The sequence below is a fragment of the Perca flavescens genome, chromosome 20 (genome assembly GCF_004354835.1).
Source record: "Perca flavescens isolate YP-PL-M2 chromosome 20, PFLA_1.0, whole genome shotgun sequence".
Classification (NCBI taxonomy): Eukaryota; Metazoa; Chordata; class Actinopteri; order Perciformes; family Percidae; genus Perca; species Perca flavescens.
Genome location: NC_041350.1, coordinates 16,304,359 through 16,329,927, shown reverse-complemented (window position 1 = coordinate 16,329,927; position 25,569 = coordinate 16,304,359). Strand labels below are relative to the sequence as shown.

Genomic DNA, 25,569 nt, shown 5'->3' with positions numbered 1-25,569 from the left:
TATCACTTTTCCATGCAGTCAGTGCTTGCTTGCTGTTGGTACTACAGTAAAAAAATTACATAAAGGCAATGCAATCACTTTGGCCTATTGTATACATTATGCAGCCTGATGTTGTACTGCAGAAACACTGGAGGTATTCATCACTGGTTCAGACTGTTAACTGTTCCCTTCGCCCCTCCTCTAACAGCTTTTGCAAATGCCAAGTAACATCTTTCAAAATGGCACAAAGGGGAGCACAGCCAAAATGCAGCTATGCCATTAGTAATTAAGAGAGAAAGAGAAGCCAATGCTGATTTTCCCCAAAAACAAGGATTGTAAATTATGCTTTTGTTATCTTGATAACATTTGAAATATGCAAAAAGATGGGGTACAAAAAGTCACATCCCAGCCTGTAATTCTGTCTATGTACCTTTTCAGTTTGCTACCCAGTTTCAAGTCAGACGAAATACATCCTTATATTTCAGTAGAGGCCCCAGTTTTGATTTGACTTTAGCTTTTAGTCTTATGGAAGATATTGGCTGACTGCAACAGAGATGGATTTAGGGGTACGTCAGACAGTACTTCATTACTAATTCATACTGAAACCAGCAGGCTCTTAGTTAATTACTGTGGACGTTTGACTGCAATGAAAATGTGCGCTTAAGAAGTCACACTGGCTCAGGTCATAACTGTAAATGATGTTGTTTTGATTGGTAATTTAAGAGCAGTGATGCTCAAACTTTGCATGTGTTGTGTTAAAAAAAACTAATCATTTGTGTTTATTTTGCACCTCTCCGTCACCATGTGTCTATGAATGTTAAAAAAAAAGACGAGTCTGATCAGCACTTAATTAGCAGAGTTTGAATCTCAGTGCAGGCAGTCGCTCAGCCCATCCCTTGGGTGATTCTATTTAAACCAGTGTAGACCTTCAGAGTTCATGCTTTGATATATTTCTAGACAAACTCACCTCTTAGATTTACGTTCTGCTTAATTCCATTTAAGTCTGATTTAATCCTGTTGGTAGAATTTAGTTATGACATTTTACGTATTAAGAGGCATAAACGGTAAAGTGCACAACTTCTTCTTGTTTTTTTAAAAAAAAAATTTTAGATTAAAAGAAATGATGATGTCAGATGTCTGGCTGGATCCCTCAGTTCAGCCTTTCCTCAGCGGTGCAAACTTTATCCCTTTTGCATCCATGAATTTTTCTTTTCCCTGCAAACGTGTCATATTCGTGGTGTACCTCCTCTCAGAATTTCTCTGGCAGGCTTTGGGGACAGACTTCATCTTGTGATACTCTTTATTTTTGCTTGAGCTCTTTGTGTTGATTGTTTCCCACCTTCTGAACCAGCAACAGTCGGTTACACAAAGAGTGTTTCCTCCATCCTTGTAATAATGTTGTTGGATTAGAGTCTCATATCTGTTGCTCAGGTGTAGTTGGAGTATAATTGTTTATCAACAGTCTGCAAAAAGAGAGAGATAGCAGATCAAAGCTGTGCCTCAAGGGTGTCACTCTGCTGCCTGGATAACAGACAAGTGAGCAGCCAGCTCTGCGTCTCTCACGTTCAAGGGCAACCATGCGACCCCATGGGTCGAGGAAAGGCCAGTCAGATGTTGTTTAAAGTTTTTTTTTTTTTTTTTCCTCATCAAAAACAGTAGCGAAAGAAAGCGATAGATGGATATAAATAGACAAGGGAGACACAGTCAGGGAGCAACATTTAGAGATAAAACATGACATCAAGCTGATTGTTGGCAAGAGTGAAATGTTAGACTTAGCATGAAACGTTGAAGCTGCAGTTTAGATAATCAACAGCCGAGACAGCGACTAACCGACTCCTATAATAATCTGCGTCTGTCTATCAGGGAAATAAGAAACAGAGGGAGTCTTCTGGTGCTCTTATAGCAAATCTTCGCACAAACAGACAAACAACATTTTGTTACCAGGAAGTATTTTGATATATTTGACCTTGTGCTTTAAATTTTCTCCATTTTGCTGGAAACATTGCTTTAGCACACTATCAAAAGAGAATTGGTCTTAAATCGCTGGGCAGCAAATATTCGTTTTGGTCCACCAGAGCACAGCGAGTGAGTCATACAGGAGATTTCGGTGGCTTTGGTTGGCCACAGACATAGCTTATGAGTGAAGTATGTCTGCACATATTTCATAGACACTGCTGTTTGATCTGTGTGAAGGAAGGTCCGCACAGTGTCACACCAGCGCATTCAGACTGAGTGGGAATTGGACTTTGTGGTTAGAGATGAGAAGGACGGCTTCAGTCCCTTCAGTTCCCCTCGTCCTCAGAATGTTAATCAGACACGTGTCAGTACAGACACTGCTAGTTGGTACTGTAGAAGGCTGATTTTAACCATATCCTGTAAACGTTGAGCTACATTTACAGTGTCTGGAGAATTTGAGGCCTTGGAAAACCTTTAATGTTACAAAGATCGTGCATATGACCTTTTTCTGATCTTCCATCACCATAGTTAATAGATTTTTAATCCCTAAGGGGCAGCACAACAAGCTGTAAACATACTGGCTTATTAGCAGCTTTTAAGTTGATACTGTGATTGAGTTAGCCAACAGTGAGCTCTATTTGGGTGTCTGTTAACTCCTGAGGGAAATCGCGGAATCTACACATGAAAATGGAATTCTGTTATAAACGCGGAATTGCACAGAATTTGCATATATTTTGTTGACTTATTAAACGATTATTTAAAATTTTTATTTATTAATTATTTTAAAAGCTCATCTCAAGAACAAAGCTAAATCTACAGGGAGGGAAAATCCCTTCAGTTTACCACTGAGGCAACAACAAAATCAATAGATGCAAGGAGGGAGTTTGTGGAAGATTTTGTTGCAATGTGTGCTGAAGCTGACATACCGCTAGAGAAAATGAAGAGGATACATCCGTTTCTTGTTAAACGTTGCAAGCAGGGAGGCGCGCTTCCAGAAAACGCCAGCAGGCAGACCCACCTGCCGCGGGTCTTTGACCAGCACATGCAAAAAGTGCTGCAAGAGATCCGTGGAGAGAAAATCTTCGTTGTCGACGAAACCTCTGACAACCAAGATCGCAGTGTCCTCAACATTGTTATAGGTAAGCATCCAATTAGCTTTTATTTAGGTTATTTAGGTTAGCTTTTATATTTTGCTTTGCTGAATATATTAACAGTTTAAATAAAAAAGCTGAATTGTGAGTTTGTGTCACTGAGTTTTTAAAGGTCAATACTGCTTAGAAGTGAAAAGAAAACAAGCAAATCCGAAAACCCCAAAATGGCTAAAAATAAAATAACACGGAATTTGAAAAAAAATAGGCCCCTACTAATGTAAGTCAAAACTGCCTGCGAGCTTCTCCTGTACCGTACGGTAATTCTTCTACTATGCAACAGTAAGTCGCGTGGTTATGACACAATGTTAGTCTATTTTTTGCAAAAACGTCATAACGTTAGATAGAAGGTAATGGAGCCTTTTATACATTGTCGTGTTTCTTTAGAAATAAACAATGGACTAATAAAGTCTTTAAACGCTTCAGATGTGAAGTTATTTGCTGTCAAAGTGACGTCAAAATGAATGGCAGTCAATGGAATGCTAACGGGGGGTGATGGCTTGTTAGCATCAAAATGGCGCCATAGGAGCTACGTGTTGTGAGTAGAGGCTTGGCTTTATCTGACTTTCGTGGGTGCTAGTCAGGTAGTGTACAGTGTGATTTAAGAGCTCTTTCGCTGAAAACAGCTGTCTGCTGCGCTTATGAGAGCAGTAAGAGTGAACCAAAACAAAAAGTGAGGACTGATAACAGAGCCAGGCTAGCTGTTTCCCTCAGTTTCCAGTCTTTGTGCTAAGCTAAGTTAGCTGGCTGCTGGCTGTAGCTACATATTTAGCATAGAGACATGAGAGGGCTATTCATTTTCTCATGTAATTCATGGCAAGAAAGTGAATAAGCATATTTCCCAAAATGTCAACCTTTTTTTTAAGGCTTGGTTTTGTTTCTCTTCTGCTTCTTGGAACTATCATAAGGTAATGCTACTTCTCCAGCCAGACAGCATTCAATGTCATTATTTGTACAAGAGGATCCATGTCAGGAAAACATTTTTAAGCGGTTCAACAAACCACCCTGTGGCTGTTCTAAAAACGTGATTTACTGAGTTATCTGGACAGATTTACTGTGTCAAACTTAGAACGGGTCTTTGTTGTTGTAGTTTCAGGTTACTCCAGATAACTCGGTAAACCCACATCTTGCAACAGACCACTGATTTACTCCAATATAAGCATTAAATTGTATCGTTGCTAATGTAAAAAGCATTACATAGCATCAGAACGTACAGTATTATTATGTAACCTGTCAATCAATATGAAAGTGATACTAGTCTTGAATTTGTTCATTTTTATGTGGATTGTGGATTTTACTATTAGCTTGAGCAAAATGCAAATTGCTACAGGTATGAACAGCGGCAGTTTATTTAGACTCTAGTTGTAGCAGTAAAGGTTTGACCCTCCAGAGCTTGACATTTACAAACACACTCTTTCATGACTTCATACAAGAATGTATACTACACGTGAAAAATTCAGTGCATAAACACATCACATTAATGTAATGAAAGCTTTTCACCATCAAGCTTTTAGTCTCCTCAAAATCGCATGTTCTGTTTCTACCTTGTTCCAGGTCACCTTGAATTAAAATGCTTATTGGCTTATGTGTATGATGCATTTTATCTTCATATCCTTAAATGGCTGTCACAGAAAACAGACATGGTGTGTCTGAAAGTCTGGGTATCGTTCATCTGAGAACAAACTGCATACCGGTACGATATACCAGCTAACTGAAGCCATGCTGCAACCAATTAAATCATAAATTGAGTTATCAGACTTAATTCTTTTGGAAATACCGAAAGCCTGATTCACTGCTCATGAATGGGTCTTCAGAAGTGTGTCTAGATGCAGACCGACATTCAAGGGTCTCAGCGAAGATATGCACATTTTGACATGGACGTGCACAGTCGTCGTCTAGTTACAACACACGATGTTTGATTACATAAATGTGAAATTTTACTGGCTGTTTTTTATTTTTGGATGTCACATTAGGAAAGCCCCTTACCAATAAAAGTGCAAAATTACTCCCATCTGAAAGTCTATTTCTAAGAACAAGGGAGTGTTTTGCGAACAAACCATGTTTTGAAATGTTTGACGTATATTTATTATCCCTATATAGTAACTTGCTTTTCTACTGCGTTTCTTGGGCTACTCCATTTATCACCAATTTACTTTATATTGTTTTTCTGTATTTTGTAGTTGAGTTAGATCCAGTGAACTGATTCATGTTTTGTTAGTTCAAAGCTGGGGCTCTGAAGTGCTTTAAGTTTTAAAGTTGTTGCATTTCTTCACTTGAAGAATTATTACATACTTTTATATAAAGTTCTGCACTTTTCTTAACCAGCCTGTCTTTGTGTGGGTTGTAAATGTAGGAGTTCAAAAACAGCATTTGTTCTTTTGTTCAAGGCCTAAAATGACCTAGCCTGGGAACCAGACAAATCTGTGATTGTATTTGCTCTGGCCTACAGTGGCTACAGACGTATTGATGCTACACCTTCACAGCTCATCTCTGCACGCTGCTGTCTGTTTACATTTGTCCGTCGCTCAGCGCTATGCACGTTTCATTGCTCTGATTGGTTGATATCTATCCAATCGCATCTAAAGGCCTTTTTGTATACGTATATTGATAACGCCCCTTTGAAAATTGAAAATGAACTTGTAGGTTCCAGACTAACTTGCATTGGTGATTTGGTCTCAGTATGGTTATGTTTACCTGACAGGGACCCAGTGGTGGAATGTAACTTAAGTACATTTACTCAAGTAGCCTACTCTACTAAAATCCAATTTTGAGGTACTTGTTCTTTACTTGAGTACATTCTGTTACTTTTCAGAGGTAAAGGATTTATCCTACTACATTTATCTAAAAGCTGTAGTTACTTACTTTCCATGTTCAGATTTCAGCTTCAAAATATGATTCATTATTAATTAAACTACATAACAGTATATCACTATGAGTGGGGTCATTTTGCCTACTTACTTTACTTTAAGATACTTTGAGTAAGATTTTGAATGCAGGACTTTACCTTGTAGTTGAGTAATTTTATACTGTGGTATTACTACTTTTACGTGAGCAGAAGATCTTAATACTTCCTCTACCTAGCGGCTGTGAAACTTTGTGTGTTTTGGATGGATGGGACACAAAGCATGTGACTCGGCCAAAGAAGACACACAGTTTGTTTCCAGTTTTTACTCTGTACGGTCTATTTTTTGTAATGGTAATATATAACAGATTGGAAGGCACTGATAAAAAGAGGATAGTGGCATCCCATCAGAAAATGGTAATGTGTTTTGAAAAGCAATGACCCATGATGACATGTTTTGCTGCTAGTGTCAAACTAGAGAGCTATTCTGTTTGAATGTTTACGGCTGTGTGAGTTGTTCATTACACCATGCTAGCCGTGGGGTTGGCAATGTTGTTTTGTGAGTTAAAAAAAAAAAAAAAAAGTCACAATGGACATTTTTTCAGTAGGAATTGAAACATTTTGTTGTCTTTAACTAGAGTGTGTGAGCTGCTCTTTGGTATTATCTGATGAGTGTAATGAAGGGTATGATATACATAGGAGTTTGGCTTGCTAAGTCTGTTTCTATAATAATCAGTTTTTTCACTCATTCATTAAGGATAGTTGTAGTATGGGCTTACCTCGCAGGTCGTAGTAGGGCTGCACGATTATGGCCAAAATGATAATCACGATTATTTTGATCAATATTGAGATCACGATTAAGTATCACGATTATTTGTTGATTTGAACCAAAACTAATTTTGACACATAGGCTAATTATAACTGCTTTTACATCCATATTGTGCTACATTCCTGCTAATACATTCCTGCTAATACATCCATATTGTGCTACATTCCTCTTCCTTTATTGAAGGATACTGTGAAGGAGTATGCCATTTCAGCTGTTGTGCGACCGCTTTACACACGTGCACGTTTGCCGTTAAAGATACAGGCAATGCAATTTTCTGTTCACGTTAACGGCGCATGTGGTGCCCGGTATCTACCGGACGAAATAGCAACGTGCTACAGTAAAGTTTTAGTAGAAACACACAGGTTGTCTAAAGGTTCAATAAAAGCCAAGTGATTTAATAACTGAACAGGGCTGTAGTAAGTCTGGTCTCAAGACGTTTTTCTGTTGTCCCGGAATCGTCTTGGACTCGTTTGGTATTTGGACAGACTTGTCTCGGACTAGGCCATTGGACTCGCCAAATATTATAGTTGGTCTCGACCAAGTCCAGCACTATATGCTTTGGTTCTAAAGTAACTTCCTCCTTCAAAACAAAACCATTGATGAAGCGCGCTCGTTCAGAAAACAGATATTAGTTTAATTCAAAATCTATCTAAACAGGCATCGAGATTAGTCACCTGGCAGCATCATATACCTCAATCATCAGGCATCCATTATTTTCATTTTGGTCGCAGACACAATGTCAGTGTCGGTCTTCACTTGGACTTCAACCTCTTTGGACTCAGTCTTGACTCAGTCTCGACTAGTCCTAGTCTTGGACTTGTCTTAGACTCGACAAAGGTGGACTTGACTACAGTCATGACTGTGAACATAAGTCATAACCCTGAGCAAAGGCCAATTATTTGCTTCAATTTCCAGTGCTAATGAAAGCTTACAGTAATTGTTTTCAAGTTGCCTAAATGTAGAAAGTTCATAGTCATACTGGTATAAATGGTTTCCAAATATTTGTGTTTGAGTCTGGAGCTTAAAAGATGAGGATTTGGGAGGTTATAGCAGTGTTTGCTTCTTTTGGACGGGCCTCTGAGCGCAGACGAGCATAAATGTCTTTTGCAGTTTGTGACGGGCAGTTGAGGGATGGAATATAAAATGCAACAAGAATGTGTTTAAAGCTAAGGTTTAAGGTTAAGTTAAGCTTTAAATGGCTACACATTGCATTTGAAAAAATAAACCCTGAACTGAAATGATGACTCTAATGTTTTTACAGTTAAAGCTCCCTCATATGTTGTTTCTGACTGATAATGTATCAAACACCAGTAAAACAAGCTGTTCGCCTCTGGAAGAATGATTATTTTATGTCTGACCTTACCAAAAAAAAATCTGAATTGATTGTCTAAGGCACAGTTTCTCAACTGTGGCCCTATTCGATCCTCAAAGCATCATGACTATCGTTGACATTACTATTTTATGTTTAAGACATAAAGGGAGATCTGTGCTACACATGTTATACATGAAATGGCAATAAATAAATTTCCCTCTTTTTTTATTTTTCTCAAACATCCGTATATTACAAATCTTCCAGGACCCTCTCTGCTTATGTGACCTTGAGTGACCCCACATGAGATCCCCACCCCAAGATTGAGAAACTCAAGGGTGCACAATCACTGCTGTCCTGCGCTTTGTATGCCCATCATCCACCCCAACAACCTCCATGGATAAATGTAGCGCTTTATTAATACTAAAAAAACGTTTCCTATGAACATAATCCAGGCAGCGATTATGTTTGTCACCACAGGGTACTTGGTAAAATTAGTATAATCTAATTGAAGCTACCTAGCGAGTTTCAGGAGCAGGACCACACCTCAACCGCGCCGCAGACCGCAAGTGGAAGAACTACAAGCAAGTTCAAACCTCACACCCCAATCAGAGATTTTTCATTAATAAATCCTTTAAAGTGATGGTTCAGAGTAATTTCACCCTAGGCTGTTTTGCACCTTGACCTCGAGCCAAACAACCCCCTATAAGCTTTTTTCCCCTTGTTAGAACGTTGGTCGAGTTAGCATTATCAGCTGGTTAGCTTAGTGCAGGCGCTAATGGATCCACATTTGTATCTCGTAAAGTACCCCACTAATAATGCCCGGATACCAAACGTCTACAGTAGTACAAATAGTTTCTGTACTTATAAAACAAGGCATTAGAAAGTTTGTAACTACACCAGAAGTATATTTAAATAACACTTGCCTGATGGATACTCCTCTTGGCTGCTATTGTGCAAGATCCTGCACAGAGCACACCGTCTATTGCTTTTAAACCACAGCCGGGATATATACAACTGTGTGGCATCTTGTCCTATCGCCTCACGCTGCAGTAGCTGCTTCTGCTGTTCAAATTCTATATATCTATATATATATATATATATATATATATATATATATATATATATATATATATATATATATATATAAAAAAATTAGGGCTGAGCAAGTTAACGCGTTATCTCATTAATTAATTAACGCCAACAATTATTTTATCCTGCATTAACACTGTTTTTATTATTTCTTTTATTATTGTAAAAGTCTGTTGCTCACAGGCTTTTATTTTGTAAAAGTTTGTGCTGACTGCTGCCGCGCTTACAGGAAATGGGAAAAGCGGATAAACAAACCAACAAACATGGAGAAGGGTACAGAACTTTTACATGGCCATTTTCATTTTAAAGTTCTTCCAGACGGTGCAGTCGACAGAACCAAAGATATTTGGAACCACTGCAAAGTTGAATTTTCTTATCTCCGGAGTACTTCCAGTCTGAAATATCACCTACGTGCAATACACACCGTTGATACCAGCAAATCATTCAACGAAACAAACAGTGGCGCAAGGCTTTGGCAGACTACGTTAGATGCAGCATGTGGGAGAAGTATAGATAAACAAGGCAAGAGAAGCTAACAAATACCATAGCGAAGTGGATAGCTACAGACTGCAGGCTGATTAGTGTTGTGGAGGACGTCGGTCTGAGAAACATTCTGAGAATTGCAACAACTGACGGCAGGTATGAGATTCCCTCAAGACGCACCATCACAAGAAGAATACACAAGTTGTTATGAAAGGGAGAGGACTGCAAAAGCGACACCTTTACAACGTGTTTCTCTCACTGGGGACTACTGGAGATCGCTGGATAACCATAATTACATCGGAGTTACACTGCATTATATTGATGAACAGTGGGCGCTGCATTCACATGCTCTGACTGTAATGAAAACAGAGGAGAGACATTATGCTAAAACGTTTGTGCTTCACCTCGCTCTAACAGGGACATTTGGTACTTGTAGAAGTACTGGTTATGCTACTTCCTGATAACATTAATGCCCTGGCAGTGGCACTAAGCTTTAATTTTGTATTTGCTTTGATTACATTGTTTAAGTTAAGATTTACACTAAATATTTTATTTAACTGCTACTGTATAAACAAAATGCTGATGTTAAGTGTTTGCAGAACAAACGTTATGGTACTTTCATTCATATGGCAGAACATTTAAAATAAAATTGCGCTATACACTAATTTTGAATTAATTATTGGATTTTGCGTATAACTGCGATTAATCAGGGAAATCATGTGATTAATTACGATTAAAAAATGTTATTGTTGCACAGTGCTCTCTCTCTCTCTCTCTCTCTCTCTCTCTCTCTCTCTCTCTCTCTCTCTCTCTCTCTCTCTCTCTCTCTCTCTCTCTCTCTCTATACAATGAGCTTCCCTGAAAACAATTTGTGAATGATTCACTGCATTTAGGTGCACCATCCACTCATTGCCTCTCCTCTGACATCAGCTCTGGTAAATGGCAGCGATGGATGGAAGTGCCAGCTGTAATTCTACACTCAGTTTAACGTTACTTCACTGTCACTGTTGCACCATCTGTCTCCCAAGAAAACACTGCCCTCATCCTTTGTAACTAGTTGTTGTTCATTAAGAAGCTTCCCCAGCCAGTTTTTAGACATCTCACTGACAAATATTTGCAAACTTCTGCTTAGGATTTGGTTTAGTGACAGCGTTGGGTGTTGTGTGTTCTTGTGTGCTTCATTGCTGTCTGTATTTGTTCCTTTTGTCAATGACTCCTCTTCTCAGCCTGTATCCGTCTTCACACTTCACACAGCAAAGTTGTTATTGGATATTTTAGATCATGACTCTCTCTGTAGTCACTTGAGCCATCATGTCTCTTACCGGTGGGAAATAAGGGATTTGAGGAGCTCAGAACTTTGTTAAGCGGGCGTAGAGCGATAAAGGTTCACATCTTAGCAGATGATGACTCAACATACCTACATATAACAACATGGAGATGGATTATTGGCCTTTTAGGCCTGGTTTGCACTTGTTTTTAAAAGATGTTTTGGTGATCCGAACAAAAAAGGACAGTAGATTCCTCTTCACTAAACGTGACAAAAATAGACTTGAAGTGTAAAAAAAGTACAGGGGTCATCAGTGTGGATTGATTACATTTAATAAATTGGAAGTGTATCTGTTCTGTGAGACGCACGAGTGACGGACAGAAAACGCTCCTAGTGGGGATTGGCCTTTAGACTTCAATATTGCACTTATACATTTGTTAAAAATGTTTTGTCTTAGGGAGTACTTCTGCATATGTGAAAAATTTTCACAGTCTTTTGTGGCTCCAGATGGAGCTGTTTGAAGTCTGATAAATAATCTGAAATGATGAAGACCAAAAGCTTGAAAATGAAACAAATTTCTATGTGTGGAGATGGAAAAAAAGTGAGGTTACCAGACCTAAGTAGTCTGCTCTCCATCTCTACTTGAGGCTAGCGGCTCGAGGCTACATTAGCTGCTACTAGCATAACACACCTGAATCTTCAACTAAACTTTCGTCAGTCAAGTTGCATTGTGGGTAATGTAGGCAAAATTAAACTAAATACCCTGAGGGGAAAACTGTGGGAGATAGCGGGAGCATGGACAGAGGAGAGGAGACGTATTACGAGTGGTCAGGTCTATCAGTGTAAAAGTGACCCCAGCTATCTTGCTGCCTTTTCTGTCAGAGAACAACATCAGACGCACGACTTTCCTGAGCCTTTCCGGGTCTGCAATTGCCACCACAAAACTCCAACCTTGAAATTAACTACAACCAGCAGCAGCTTTCAGCTCAGGAAACTGTTTGGACCTCAATACATCCTTTGTCTTTATAAACTACTTAGTCTTAAACTAAGACTGATCTGAACCTGTTCTTATTGACTTGCCTGTACAAAATAAAGGTGAAATAAAATAAGTAAATAAAAAGACAGCCTGTGCTGTACAGAACTGACAGCATTCAAAGTCACACTCTGTTTAAAGCCGCAAACAGCAGCCAGCGTCCTGGATTCTCATCAAAGCAGGAAAAAAATTGAGACCATTAATTCCTTCTTTTTCATTACATCATGTATTAGATTAGATTTTGATTAGAATCCAAACTTGACATGACAAAGAGGGAATGAGTTTGAGGCAATGAAAGTAACTTTAATGGGGGGGTTTGTGTGCGCTATTTTATGTTAATAATAGAATGTTAATGTTTATTTGGCTGAATCCCCCTCTTTAAGGACTATTAAAATTTTCCGGTTTCTGTTTTCAGAAATCTATCCATAGCTGCTTTTCTTCCATAATTACAGATGAATAGCTAGTCTGCCTTCAAATACATGACCCCCTCAACCTTTATCATTATCATCACTAACTGCTTTTTATAGACTGTCTTCTTAATATCTCAATTTGTCCTGCTTGACCTGTGTGACCTTGCCTTACAGGCCCTAGAGAACAGTAAAGTCGCTGTTCAGAGGCCATTAAATAGGATACGTTGCGATGACCCACTGGGACATGATCATCTCCCTCAGTGTCTACTGTTCATGCTAGTTAGTATGTTCAAACGTCATGTCATGTGTAAAGTGCCCTCCCTCTCAGTCATCCTCCAGAACAACACCATGTCTGTGGGTCGTTTTTGAGTGTTTGGTCAGTCTGCAGCGGCCCTATTTCTGGATCAACTCTTTGGTCCATACATCCATCAGCTATATTATTAGCTTGTATTGTTCAGGGTTATGTGGACTAAAGCTATTCCCAGCATGCACTGGGCTGAGGCAACCAAGGGTGTAGGTTTGGTTTTAGTTTTAAATAAATAGATAAGCCTAGTATGTTAATGCTATTCCCTTCATATCGTTACATTTATGTCACATTGACATTTTAACCAATCTCACAAATAATGCACTATCTATAATTCATTTGGTCCTTGTACTTATCACAGCAATAGTAGTCGAACAAAAGAATTACAAATGCAATGCACAGTAAATTACTGAATCATTAATGCAACAAACCAAATTTAAATGACATTTACTTTCATACTTAGATACCTATTACTTAATGATAGGTAGAAAACTGTCCTCTCCTGCCTCATCTTGATTATTGTTCAATTTGAGTGGCTTTTTTTAGAAGAACAGTATAATTAATTGTCAACTGTAAATCAAAATATGGATTAAATGTTTTTTCCCTGACAAATATCCAGAGGTGGTTCAGTTTCTGCAGATCATTTTCTCAGGCTCCATACTGCCCAGACCAATTAAAGGGTTAGGCAAGGGTATCCTTGAAATAAACTAGATTGTATAATGTGTTGTCTGATACCTTTGGGGGGAGTCACTGTCCCACCTCCACATATCTGGTTAATCGATGCATGAAGTGGGCGTGAATATCGGACTAAGCGTCGTTTGGAAAGTTAAAGAAATTGACATATGTACGTAGGTGTGTGCGGTAGAAGCTTTTAGATGCTGTTGGACCATCTGACCTAGGTTAGAGCATACTGATGCCTTAAGGGAAACCTGAGAGGTAAAACCTGGGGTAAAAGAAGTCTATAAAGTACTGTTCATTAAGCTTATTGCTGTGAGCACATGGCAATAACTGACCTATACCAGGGTGAGGAAGTATCAGGATTTTTATCAACTCATCTGGATTCATACATTTGGACAGAAGTATGACACTATGAGTAAATAAAACTGTTACAAAAAAAAGGGGTACAAAAATAGTATTCATGAAAGAAACGGAGAGATATGTCTGTCCCCGATTCCCAGTGGAAATTGAGCTCTTGCCCGTGGACCACATCCATGAGCAAATTGGCCAAATCTGCAATTATTTTTTTATCCTTTCATCTGGAAATTATCTTCATTATCTATAACAAGAAAACAACCTCTGTACACATTGGCTCTTGAGAAGTGGCTTTTCTAAACTGCAAAAGCAAATCTTTATCTGTGGGAGTTTAAATGATCAGAAATCCTGCAGAATATCTGATCAGATCATTTGTGTTTCATAAGCCACAGTAAGTAAGGTTAAGTATAAAGGCTCTCATGATGAATGGCATCAAATGATCCAGAGCCCAGAACTGGTAAATTCATCAACAGCTAATGCAGAGAGGTTGGTCAGTAGTACAGGGTTACATAGCCATGTCTTCCTCAGATACATCCACATTGGAATCGGGTTGCTCTGGAGCTCCACCCAAGTGCCTATTTGTTTCTGCAACGGTTTTCAAAATGCATTGTATAGCAGCTTGGAGTACTGTATGCATGTATGACTCGCCCTCATAAGCAAAACAAGTACCATAACCACTCTCTGTCTGTATGTCTGTCTGTCTGTCTGTCTGTCTCTCCTCAGTTAGCAGTACCTGCCATGCTCTTTTGGACAGATTTCTGGAGGAGAACCTCTCAGATCAGCTGTTTCCTCATGATCTGGACAGCCAAAGTAAGAGACAAAAAGAAAACCTCATTAATCGCAATGATTACCTGCATGAATGTAAGTAGTCATGAATCTGAGTTGGCTTGACTGGAAAGCAAAATTAAGAAAGGAAGCGCTATTTTTCAGTGCACATAGAACACCGCAACACTTAAAATATTAAAAAGGTCAGGAATTTATTGCAATTGTCCCCCCAAGAAACTTGTTAGGAAGCTAAACTCTTTTTAATGTGGACACAACGGTTATGTTTATGTTTTGTTATGACTCTGTGTTATAGATCTTTTATTTAATCAATTTTGTCCTGATCTGCTGGTTTGAGAATCTTAAGGTGAGTAAGACAATGCCACAGAGAGTGGTGAACACCTGCTTTCAGATTACAGTGGTGTCCACTAATGGTCTCTGTGCTCTGTACAACAGTCACCTGGTCAGAAAGGCCACCTCCGTCTTGGCCAACCCATCCCACCCTTTGCACCAGGAGTTCCAACTTCTGCCCTATGAGCCGAGGTATAGGGTCCCTAGGCCCAGGAGCTCCAGGGCATTGGGATTGGGATCTCTCGGGACACAAATCTCGCTGGAGTGGGCAGTTTTAACGGGGGCTGCTATTTGTTTGGCAGTTGAGTTCAAATATCAACAATCTTTGCGCAGAATCACTTACTGCACCTTTTTAAATACAGGGAAACAAAACAAAATAAAACAACGTGCGCAAAACAAACCACAGCCAACTACACATTCTAAACTAAGTGAAATAAATAAATTAATACAATGCCTTTATTGCACTGGAATAACTAATTATTACACTATGAATGTAATTATGCACTAAAACGTAATTTCGCTACTTATAACAGGTATGCATATTATTAATTATAGATAGTTTTCCTGCGGGAGAGGAGAAGACAAAAAATCAATGGTCACTCTATTGACAATCATTCTCATGCCGTGCGGGCGGGACCCAACAGACAAGCTGCAGGAACGGGCAGGAGCAGAACACACACACTGCGGGAGCAGGTGGTAATGGTCAGAAATCCACCAGGAGCAGGCAGGAGCGGGATTAAGAAAACAGTCCTGCGCAGGGCTCTACTCCAGAGCTCAGGGCTCCTTTATTCCTAAAGCATGTGCTGTCATTAACCATGAACTATATACCACCTTTTATTGTTGCCCTTGTACATTTGACTTGATTTGACTGCTCTTTTTTCTTTTTTGTTTTTACTCTTGCACTTTGCGATCTTGATGTTAGTTTTTTCATTATTTTTTGAGTTTTTGTTGTTGTACAGGACGTTTCTCCCATGTTTTTTTTGTTTTGCTCCGGGGTCAGTACAGATTTATCAAATTGAATTGAAGAGAAACCGAACACTACTCATGATGAAGTTCGGGTGACTCAAGCTAATGCTCTGTTAGATAGTGAAATTAAAAGAACAAAGTAGCACACAAGCAGCATGCTGACACCAGGAATTTTTTTTAGGTCATTTCTGATCAAAGGAAGCTTATTTCAGTTGATTTATGACAGAAAAAAAATGAAAGTGGCTTCCAATGGCATAACGATTTAATAATATGCCTCGTATTTCCTTCCTTTTCTTATGGCTGTTTGCCATATTAGCTGTCGTGGCAGTTTCCTTTCCAACCGTCACATGACGTCTCAAAGCTTTTTTTCATCCTGTTCATCAACCCCAGCCCCCCGCCCCAACACAGACAGACGCACAATCACTTAAAATGTACAAAGGGCATATCTGTTTGGCTGTCAAGCAGATTTGGGATTTCAATTAAATTTAGAAGAAATTTGGGCCATGAGCCAATGAAGTGATTAGTCCGTGGTGGTTATGATCCTGGTCTGACTCCACGACCCCATTATTTAACATTGTCAAATAGGCAGCTTTATTTATATAGGGTATTTTTGAACAACTTTTCTGTTTTTTTATGAACTACAGTGACTACTATAATAAAAGGCATCACTATGTGTATTTTGATGCAGTTCTGTCCAGAAAATGTAAACATTTTTAGTTATTCAAATGGGACAATTAGAGGTTTTTGTAGTCTTGGTAAATGGTGTATTTACTTTTTTAAAGATTTCATATGCTTTAAAGTCTGTCTTCAAAGTTTTGTTGATTAGTTGGTTTTGAAAATTCAATAGTCATATAATCATGTTTTTGTGTGTATATTTGGTCAAAATACTATTTCAAATTTGTCAAAATATGAAAAAAAGGAATAGACAAGTAGAATATACAGAAAGCATTTTGGCAGCTTTAGATTAGACTTTTCATTCTTTCTTTCCTCTTCAAACATTTGTTGTGTGTGTAAAACTTTGAAAAGAAGACAAAATCCCACTTTTATTAACCATTAACCACTGTGATTTTCTTCAAAACTTCTTGTACAGTAGTGTTTAGTAAGCCCCCCACATTGTTGAATATTTACCTAAACAAACGCAAAGTTACAAGCTACACTACCGTCTTTCTTTCTTTCAGTTACCTCCTGTGATTTTGAGTCACTGTGCCACTGGACTTTATCAAATCACAGCGACCAAAGGGACTGGTCAGTGGTGTTGCCACAGCAACCAGAAAGCGCTCAGGCAGGGATGATGCCCATGGCTGATCACTCAGTGGGAAGCTCTGATGGTAAGAGTGCAGAGACTCTCTGGGAAGAAACTAAAGTGGTGCTTCAGGATACTACTCATGTCTTTTTCTTCTATGAAACATATTCAGAGGTTAGAAAAAGAAAAAAAAAAAGGATCTTCAGACTTACTTGAGCTCTTTTGAATCAGTGCATCTCTCTGACATTTATTTTGATTTTGTACTTGATATGTCCTAATGGCTCGTCTGAGATTTGTACTAATGTTAAAGCATTTGTTAAATGATTTACAGGAGTGACCGTATTATGAGGCTGCTATAAAACTGTCATGGGTGGAATTTCAATTTTTACTCTGTTTCATCACTCTAGGGCACTTCCTTCTCCTAAGCTTCTTCCCTGCCGCTGAGGCTTCTGGGAGATGCGAGTACCACTTAACCAGCCCGGTCTTACCCGGAAATGAGAGGCACTGCATCTTGCAGGTGGCTCTGTTTGAGTCCGATCCAGCGGTGGGGAACCTCACGCTCCTGATCAAGCCAGTCCACTCAAGTTCAGTTGTTCACTCTGAGGTTCTCAACCACAGGAGACGTGATGACCGCAGGTACTCATACACCCTTGGAACAGGCTCTCCATGCCTCCGCGAGTGCCGTTTGTGCAGAATAGATATTTATTATTTAGCATACAATGTCCATTTAATTAGTGTCACAAAGCAAAACCATCCATCTTTACTGATTGAAGTGCTTGTCAAGTTGAGGTCCAGCCTATGAAATAAAGAAATGGGAGCTTAGATTCACTCCAATGAATGGTGAAACAGGCCTCAGACAGAGCAAGGGCACAGAAACTAATACAGTTTACTCCTGTGGTTCTAAAGGTAAATAAAGAAAATGTTTTTTAGCTGTCATGTGGGACAAACTGTAGACTTGTGGCCGTGTGGGGACAGCAGTCCCCTGTGTATTGTTTGGGAAATGGGGACAGGTATTTCCTATTGATCTAATGCTGAAGTATAGCTCTCTTTAGAGCAGCTAAAAGCATTCATGTGTCCAGATGCAGACCCTGGAAATGAATTTATATATAATTGGTTAGGACAGAAGAGGGATGGATGGGCATATGCAATAAGTTTGTACATTGGCTTTGTTACTGTCTGTGCAGTAATGGACTGAGCAATTCCATTATGAGACACACACAGGCAGTGGTTTCATTTACTCAGCCCACTATTCATCACATGCTAACCTGTAGATGGAACTTCTAGACGCACTTTCCATTTAAAGCACAGTTCCCAGTGCCATGTTTAACCTGTACTGACTGTTTTCAGAAATAAGCAACTGTCCAAATTGAACCTTTTACCTGCAAAATAGAGGCTTACTTGCCATTGAAGTGGCCCCTAGATTGTACTCATTATCCTCATTTGACTGTGTATTCACAACAGTAAACCATTACCACTCAACTAAAACGGTTTGTTTAAAGCGGTGACCGCATTGGGTGTTTCTTTAGAAATGGACTCTTAGACTAGGTCTGTTGTGTAGGACTAGATGTTAATATCCCTAAATTATTCGTACTTGAGGCACCGATGAGACTCCGTGGGATGGTCAATTGAGTGATGGCACCCTTTGGGTTGTCAAGTGGGCGCCCTCCTTCTTAGGTGTTTCGCTGATAGGCCCACGACACCTCCAGAGGGTTCAGCAGTGAGTCCCAGCGTCCCAGGTTCACTCCCTAGATGCCATCAACTCACTTGAAAGCCCAGGCGGAGTCCTTTCTTTTCATTCACAGCCACTGGCTCCCCTTTTCAGCAGCCTTGGAGAGGTTTTTGATTGCCTGTCGATGGGCCTTTCCTCGCACTCCCATCTCCCTGAGTAGCCTAGATGTTGAGGTGGCTACGAACCCTCTGCAACCTACTTCCACTGGGTGTACCTTCGCATTCCAGCCCTGTTGTTGCGCATCGGCTGCAAGTTCTGCGTACCTCAGCCTTTTCCGTTCATAGGCCTCCTCCACTGCACCCTCCCAGGGCAAGGTGAGCTCGATGATGTTGACAAGCTTCATTGAGGCTGACCACAGAACAAGGTCTTGTCGCAGGTCGGTAGCTGCAATCTCGGCTGGGAAGCAGAGTTTCTTATCCAGGTCTGCCAGCAGCTTCCAGTCGCGTGCTCTGCTCAGCCTCCCAGTGTCTGGTCTTACGGTAGTGAGGCTGCCTTTACTCTCACCCTCCCGGACAAATGGTGTTGGCTGCCACCGAGATGACGGGGGAGGAAGGGCATTCACACCTGTCTGTCGGCTTTCCAGCACTGCTGCAAGACACTTTAGCACCTGGTTGTGCCGCCAGGTGTAACGGCCTTGGGTGAGACTGGTCTTACATCCCACTAAGATGTGCTTCAGTGTTGCTGGACTTGGACATAGAGGGCATGTGGGGTCTTCGGGCATACCACTGGCTTAGGTTTGCAGGAGAAGGCAGGACATCGTAGACAGCCCTGATGGTAAAGCTTGCCCTGAATGCCTCCATCTCCCACAATTCACTCCAGGAGATCTTCCTCTTCTCCACTCCTTTCCATGCCATCCACTGCCCTTGCTTTGCCTGTGCCACAGCTTGAGCACACCTTCTTGCTTCCTCCTCCCGACGTACCTCCTGGACCACCAGCTTGCGTCTTTGAAATGGAGAAGACTTACGCCACACTGGTGTACTGGCACCCAGGCCAAAACCACTCCTCCCCTCCTGCACTCGAACCACGATGTCTTTGTGTCTGAGTGCTGCTTTTGCCTGCTCAGTTGCAGCCAATGGAGTCCATTTCCTCCCAGTAGCCAGGATGGGAGCAGCTTGGGCTACAAATGGATCGCTCGAATCCAGTAGCATCATCTCCAGTCTGACTTTGGCGCACTTGTACTCCTCTGCCAGGCTGGAAATGGGCAGATGTAACATCCCTTTGCCATAGAGCCCAATGCTGCTGAGGCACCTGGGAAGGCCAAGCCACTTCCTTACATATGAACTAACCAGTCTCTCCAGCTTTTCCACCTTTGAGAGCGGGACTTCATAGAGGGTTTGCGGCCACAGGACACGTGGGAGTAGTCCATACTGCATGCACCAGAGCTTCAGCTTGCCAGGAAGCAGGGTTCTGTTGATGTTCTCCAGGCCGCTGGTTACCTCCCTCCTGAGCTGCTCTACTTGCTCTTTGTCTTTAAGGGAGGCATCATACCACCGACCTAGGCTCTTCACAGGCTTCTCGGAGACCGTTGGAATGGGTTCCTCGCCAATATGGAAGCGGTGCTCTGACAGTTTCCCCTTGACAATGGAGATGCTTCTGGACTTGCTCGGCTTGATCTTAATGCGGGGCCGCTCAATGTTTTCCTGTAGCTTTCTTAGTAGCCGTACAGTGCAAACCTTGGTCGTGGTTAAAGTTTTGAGGTCGTCCATGAAGGTTCTGAGCGTTGGCAGCCTCAGCCCAGGTCTTATTCGCTGTCCGCCAACCGTCCATCGTGAGGCCCGGATAATGACCTCCATGGCCATAGTAAAGGCCAACGGAGAGATGGTACAGCCGGCCATGATTCCCACCTCCAGGTGTTGCCATTCTGTCGTGTACTCTGCTGTTGTCACGCAGAGTTGGACATCCTCAAAGTAGGCCTTAACAAGGGTTGTGAGAGCTGCTGGAACCCTGAAGTAGTCAAAGGCTGTCCACAGGAGGGTGTGAGGTACTGAACCAAAAGCGTTCGCGAGATACAGGAATACCAGGTGAAGATCTGTTCCCTCCTTTTTGGCGACCTGGATCTGATGCCAGATGACACTAGCGTGTTCTACACAACCAGAAAAGCCTGAGATGCCTGCTTTCTGAATTGACGTGTCAATCAGGTTGTTTCTTTGCAGGTATTCTGCCAATCTGTGAGCGACCACACTGAAGAAGATTTTTCCCTCGACGTTTAGAAGGCTGATCTGGCGGAACTGCCCAATCACTGATGAGCCCTTTTCCTTGGGAATAAGAATCCCTCCGGCTCTCCGCCAAGACGTTGGTATTTCCTTCTTTTGGGGTAGACTGATATCCAGTTTGTGCTCTGGTGGATTGGCTGGTGGCATGTCAGGAGGGAGCGTAACTTCTTCCTGGTGTCTATCATCTGTGCAGGAATTGTTTAGATGTTCTTCCAGGTCGGCCTTTGATACCAAGAGACTTCCACTCTTCTCCTTTGTGAAGAGACTCTTCACAAATTTAAAGGGATCTTTATAAAAGCGTGATCTTGTTCGCTCCTTCCTTCTGTGCTTCCTCAGAAGGTTTTCAGCTCTCCTCAGTGTTACAAGCCTGCTCTAAATCTCTTCCTGCAGCAGGTTTATGCCCCCCTTCTCTTCCTCTGAGGCCTTCCTCCATTGCTTCTTCAGCTATCTCCTCTCCTTGACTAGGCGGTCTATTTCTGTCTGCCTTCTCGATTTTGTGGGGATTGACGGAGTAGCTTTTTTACCTTCAACCACTCTGAATTGTTCCACCCCATAGGCATATATAAGATCGCCCATTCTTTCCAACTTCTTCATGGTTGTGCCTCTGATCCCTTCCAGTATGTTGCAGAGATCAGTGTTGACCTCCTTCCACAGCGTTTTGTCGCAGGCCTTTGGCCACCTGACCAAGGGCCTTCGCCCCTGGATCTTCTTCTCTGCTGTTGGACGTGATGGGTTGGGTTCGGGTTGCTTCCCTGTGCCTTGTCCTTCAAGGATTTGTAATGTGTGAAGTAAAGCTCTATTGAATAGTGGCAATATTGTGCCGTAAAAAGTCATGTTTTATGAGAAAGGAAATATATTCAATAAGTTTGCTAGGCCTTCATAGTGACAAATAAGAATTGTTTAAACAAAGTGCTTGTTTACAATAAAATGCCACACAAACAAACTTTGGCCTGGAAGGTGTGTGTTTCGTAATTTGTTTCAATGGATGTGAAGGAAACGCCATGGAAGTTGTCCAAACTTCTAGAAGCAGATGTTAAATGTTCTCCTTTTAAGATCTAAACATGGACAATTATTTTAATACTGGTTGTTTCTGCTAAGGCATGCTTCACCAACATATCATGATATAACATAATTATTGTGATAAACCTCATGTTTGGAAAACTGAAACTTTTTTAATGCAGTACCTTTAAATGTGTCATACAAACCAACAACACATAACGGAAGTAGTGAATTCCTACAGCTGATTTTAAGTATGTTTATTGAGCACCAAACATACAAAGAGTACACAATGTGAAACAGTACTTTATACTAATATGCAAAAGTGCTCACATTTTTCTTTTTCCCCCCTCCAACTCCCCCTCACCTCCCCACAGTACACTATCCCTGACCCCTACAAGGGGTCCCACACCCTGATGCCCCCCGCTCTTAGATAACAAACACAATACAAAAAAAAAAAATATATATATATACAAAAAAAAAATATATATATATATATATATATATATATATATATATATATATATATATATATATAAAATAAATAAATAAATAAATAAATAAATTAAAAAAAAAAAAAAAAAAATGCATTGGTGGTTAGTTACACTGTAAATCCAGAGGACATAAACATTTCACTCATCAGGCATGATATCTAGGGAGTCTATGATGACTTGGGGTTCCAAGTTTTATCAGATCTCCTCAAAGAGCCTCTAAGGGAGAACCTTAGCCTCAAGTTTTAGATTGTGTAGGACTTCCTTAATCCATCTGTCATATGATGGGGGTAAGGCCTGCTTCCAGGTAAGTAAGATCAGTCGCCTAGCAAGCAGGGTACAGAAGGCCAAAGAATGTTGTGCTTCAGCTGTTAGGGTACTGCCATGTAATAAACCAAAAAGGGCAGACAAAGGATTTGGGTTTGTTACACAATGGTAGGCTGTGTGAAGAGTGTCAAATATTTTAGACCAAAAGTCTGCTAGCTTTGAACATGACCAAAACATGTGAATGAAGTCTGCAGGAGATTGGTTGCACCTATTACAGACATCTGCAACATTGGGGTAGAACTTAGACAATCTGGTTAGTATAGTAAATCCTATGTATCAGTTTACATTGAATCAGTCCGTGCCGTGCGCAGATGGAAGAGTTGTGGACTAACTTCAGAATCTGGTTCCATTGGTCTTCCTCAATATGCCCCAAATCCTGCTCCCATAAATCTCTGGTTTTTTGGGGGAAATTAGAGAAAGTGGAATCACGGGCTTTAAAGATATAAGAAATAGCCCCTCTCTGAGTGGGGTTTACTTTGAGAAGCGTGTCTACCAAAGTCTCTGGGGGGAGATTTGGAAAGTCAGGGTAATCTTTTTGTACAAAATGCCTAATTTGAAAAAAGCGAAAAAGGTGAGCAGAGGGAAGTTGAAATTTGGCTGACAGGTCAGTGAAAGACATGAAGGTGCCATTGTCATAGAGGTCTTTGATAGCCGTGATACCTCTGTCACTCCAGAGTTGAAAGGCAGAATCCATAATAGATGGTTTGAAACTATGATTGTGGGCTACAGGGGCAAGGATAGAGGGATGCTTCAGGCCAAAATGCTTTCTTTCTTTAAGCGATTGAATGACTACAGGGTTAACGCTAATGTCATGAAAGTTGGGAGCATAACCATGACTGTTATGAGGTTTTAGAGGAGGAAAATTCTAATTGGACCCAGGCTGGCTGATCGGCCGCAGATTCAACTGTCCAGTATAGGAGTTTTTGAATGTTAGCAGCCCAGTAGTATTGTAGAAAATTGGGGAGGGCTAGCCCCCCAGACCTTTTAGGGAGTTGCAATATGTTTTTCCGCATGCGCACTGGTTTATTACCCCAAAGAAAATGAGAGATTAATTTATCGACTTTGACAAAAAACTTCTTTGAGATAAGTACAGGGATATGTTGGAATAGGTAGAGAAACTTCGGGAGGATGGTCATTTTGATTAGGTTGACCCTACCTGCTAAGGAGAGGGGCAGAGTAGACCATCTGTTGAAGTCTTCCTCGACTTTTTTAAGCAAAGGGTCAAAATTGCTAAGTGTTTGCCAGGGACCCAGTGATGAAGATACCCAAATATTTGAAGCCTTGGTCTACCCATTTAAAGGGGGCTACATGGTTTGGCAGTTTACCTACTAGGCTGTTGATTGCAAATGACTCACTTTTCCCAAAATTTAGTTTATACCCTGACAGTTGGCCAAATTGTTTTAAGATTTCTAAAATTATGGGGAGAGAAGTAGCAGGGTTGGATACATACCTACAGCTGATTTTAAAAGACATGTCTCTGTCATTGGTTGATGCAGGGCTGAGTGGGAGGTTCTGGAGACTGTGATTGGTCAGGTGGACGAGCCCTTTCAGGTGATCCTGCTCTACACTTCCTGTTTGGGAGAAGATGGAGCCACGGTGGCTCTGGACTCTCTGGAGCTCATAGACTGTGCATCAGGTGAGTGCATCGTGTTCTATAGAGCTGTGACTTACTGATTGCTCAAACCAAACACTATAGTAGTTCTTTCCTCTGATAAGCACCTTTGACTAAACGGAGAAAACAGAGGGAGCCAGCTGTACAGTTTGTTTAAACTGGAAACCTGTTGACCTTTCACAGTGACACCACATTTTTATTTTTTTATTTTCCACGACCACTGAAAAGAGAGATACTAAAAGGTTTTCTCTTTGCAGTTTAGTTAATTATTAAGATTTCAGTATGCAAGCTTTTTAATATCTAAATTAAAACAAAGAATTACAGTGACATATAATCAGTGATGCCACGTAATGCGTTACTTGTAACGCGTTACTCTAATCTGACCACTTTTTTCAGTAACGAGTAATCTAACGCATTACTATTTCCAAACCAGTAATCAGATTAAAGTTACTTATCCAAGTCACTGTGCATTACTATTCTTGTCATTTTCCTTAGTAAAAATATATATTTTTGCTTTCTTCTTGCGTCTCGGGGATTGAAGTCACGTATGCGACAAGTCACGTTTTCAGCATGAGGACAGATCATGTGTACCACGCAGCGACACAAACGTAAACAACAATGGAGGGAGGAGAGAGTTGCGCGCTTTCTAGCTGGAAATACAGTCACTATTTAGAGTTTGTGCCAGCTAAAGACGGCAATATTAAGGTTGGTTGTACACTCTGTGCTGGAGGCGACAAAGTGCTATCTAGCTACAAAAACACTACGTCAAATTTGAAGAAACATTTGGAGTCGCAGCACTGCAGTCAAACTTACAGAGCAAGTCCCAGCAGGTGGAGCGAAGCAGAGAGCAGGAGGTCCCCCACCACCCAAACAGCAAAAGCTGGACTTTGGTGCAAAACCAGTAAGTGGGGGAGAGTTGAAGAAGTTGGTCGGGCAGTAGGCCTATGTTGTAGCGGAAATGCTGCCCTTAAACACGGTTGACTCGCTCTCTTTCGTGCCATAATAAACCAGATCCTACTACTGGCAATGCTGAGCTGCCTCACAGTAAACCAGTTGTCATTTTTATGTTGAGGTGCTGAATGTAACTAATAAAGTAACTTGTAATCAAGTAATCTGTAAAGTAACTAAGTTACTTTTAAAATCAAGAAGTCTGTAAAGTTACTTTTTCAAAGTAACTGTGGCAACACTGCATATA

The 25,569-nt window shown here is 40.8% G+C and overlaps 1 protein-coding gene across 2 annotated transcripts in view; it reads left to right on the top strand.

Moving 5' to 3' along the window:
• Positions 1-25,569, top strand: part of ltk (leukocyte receptor tyrosine kinase) — a 65,370-nt gene that overhangs the window by 2,426 nt on the left and 37,375 nt on the right. For both annotated transcript variants that reach the window (XM_028565153.1, XM_028565154.1), the window contains exons 2-5: positions 14,408-14,494; positions 16,942-17,091; positions 17,414-17,642; positions 24,259-24,398. In XM_028565153.1, the coding sequence (XP_028420954.1) occupies positions 14,408-14,494; positions 16,942-17,091; positions 17,414-17,642; positions 24,259-24,398 (606 nt within the window). The remainder of the gene's footprint in view (positions 1-14,407; positions 14,495-16,941; positions 17,092-17,413; positions 17,643-24,258; positions 24,399-25,569) is intronic.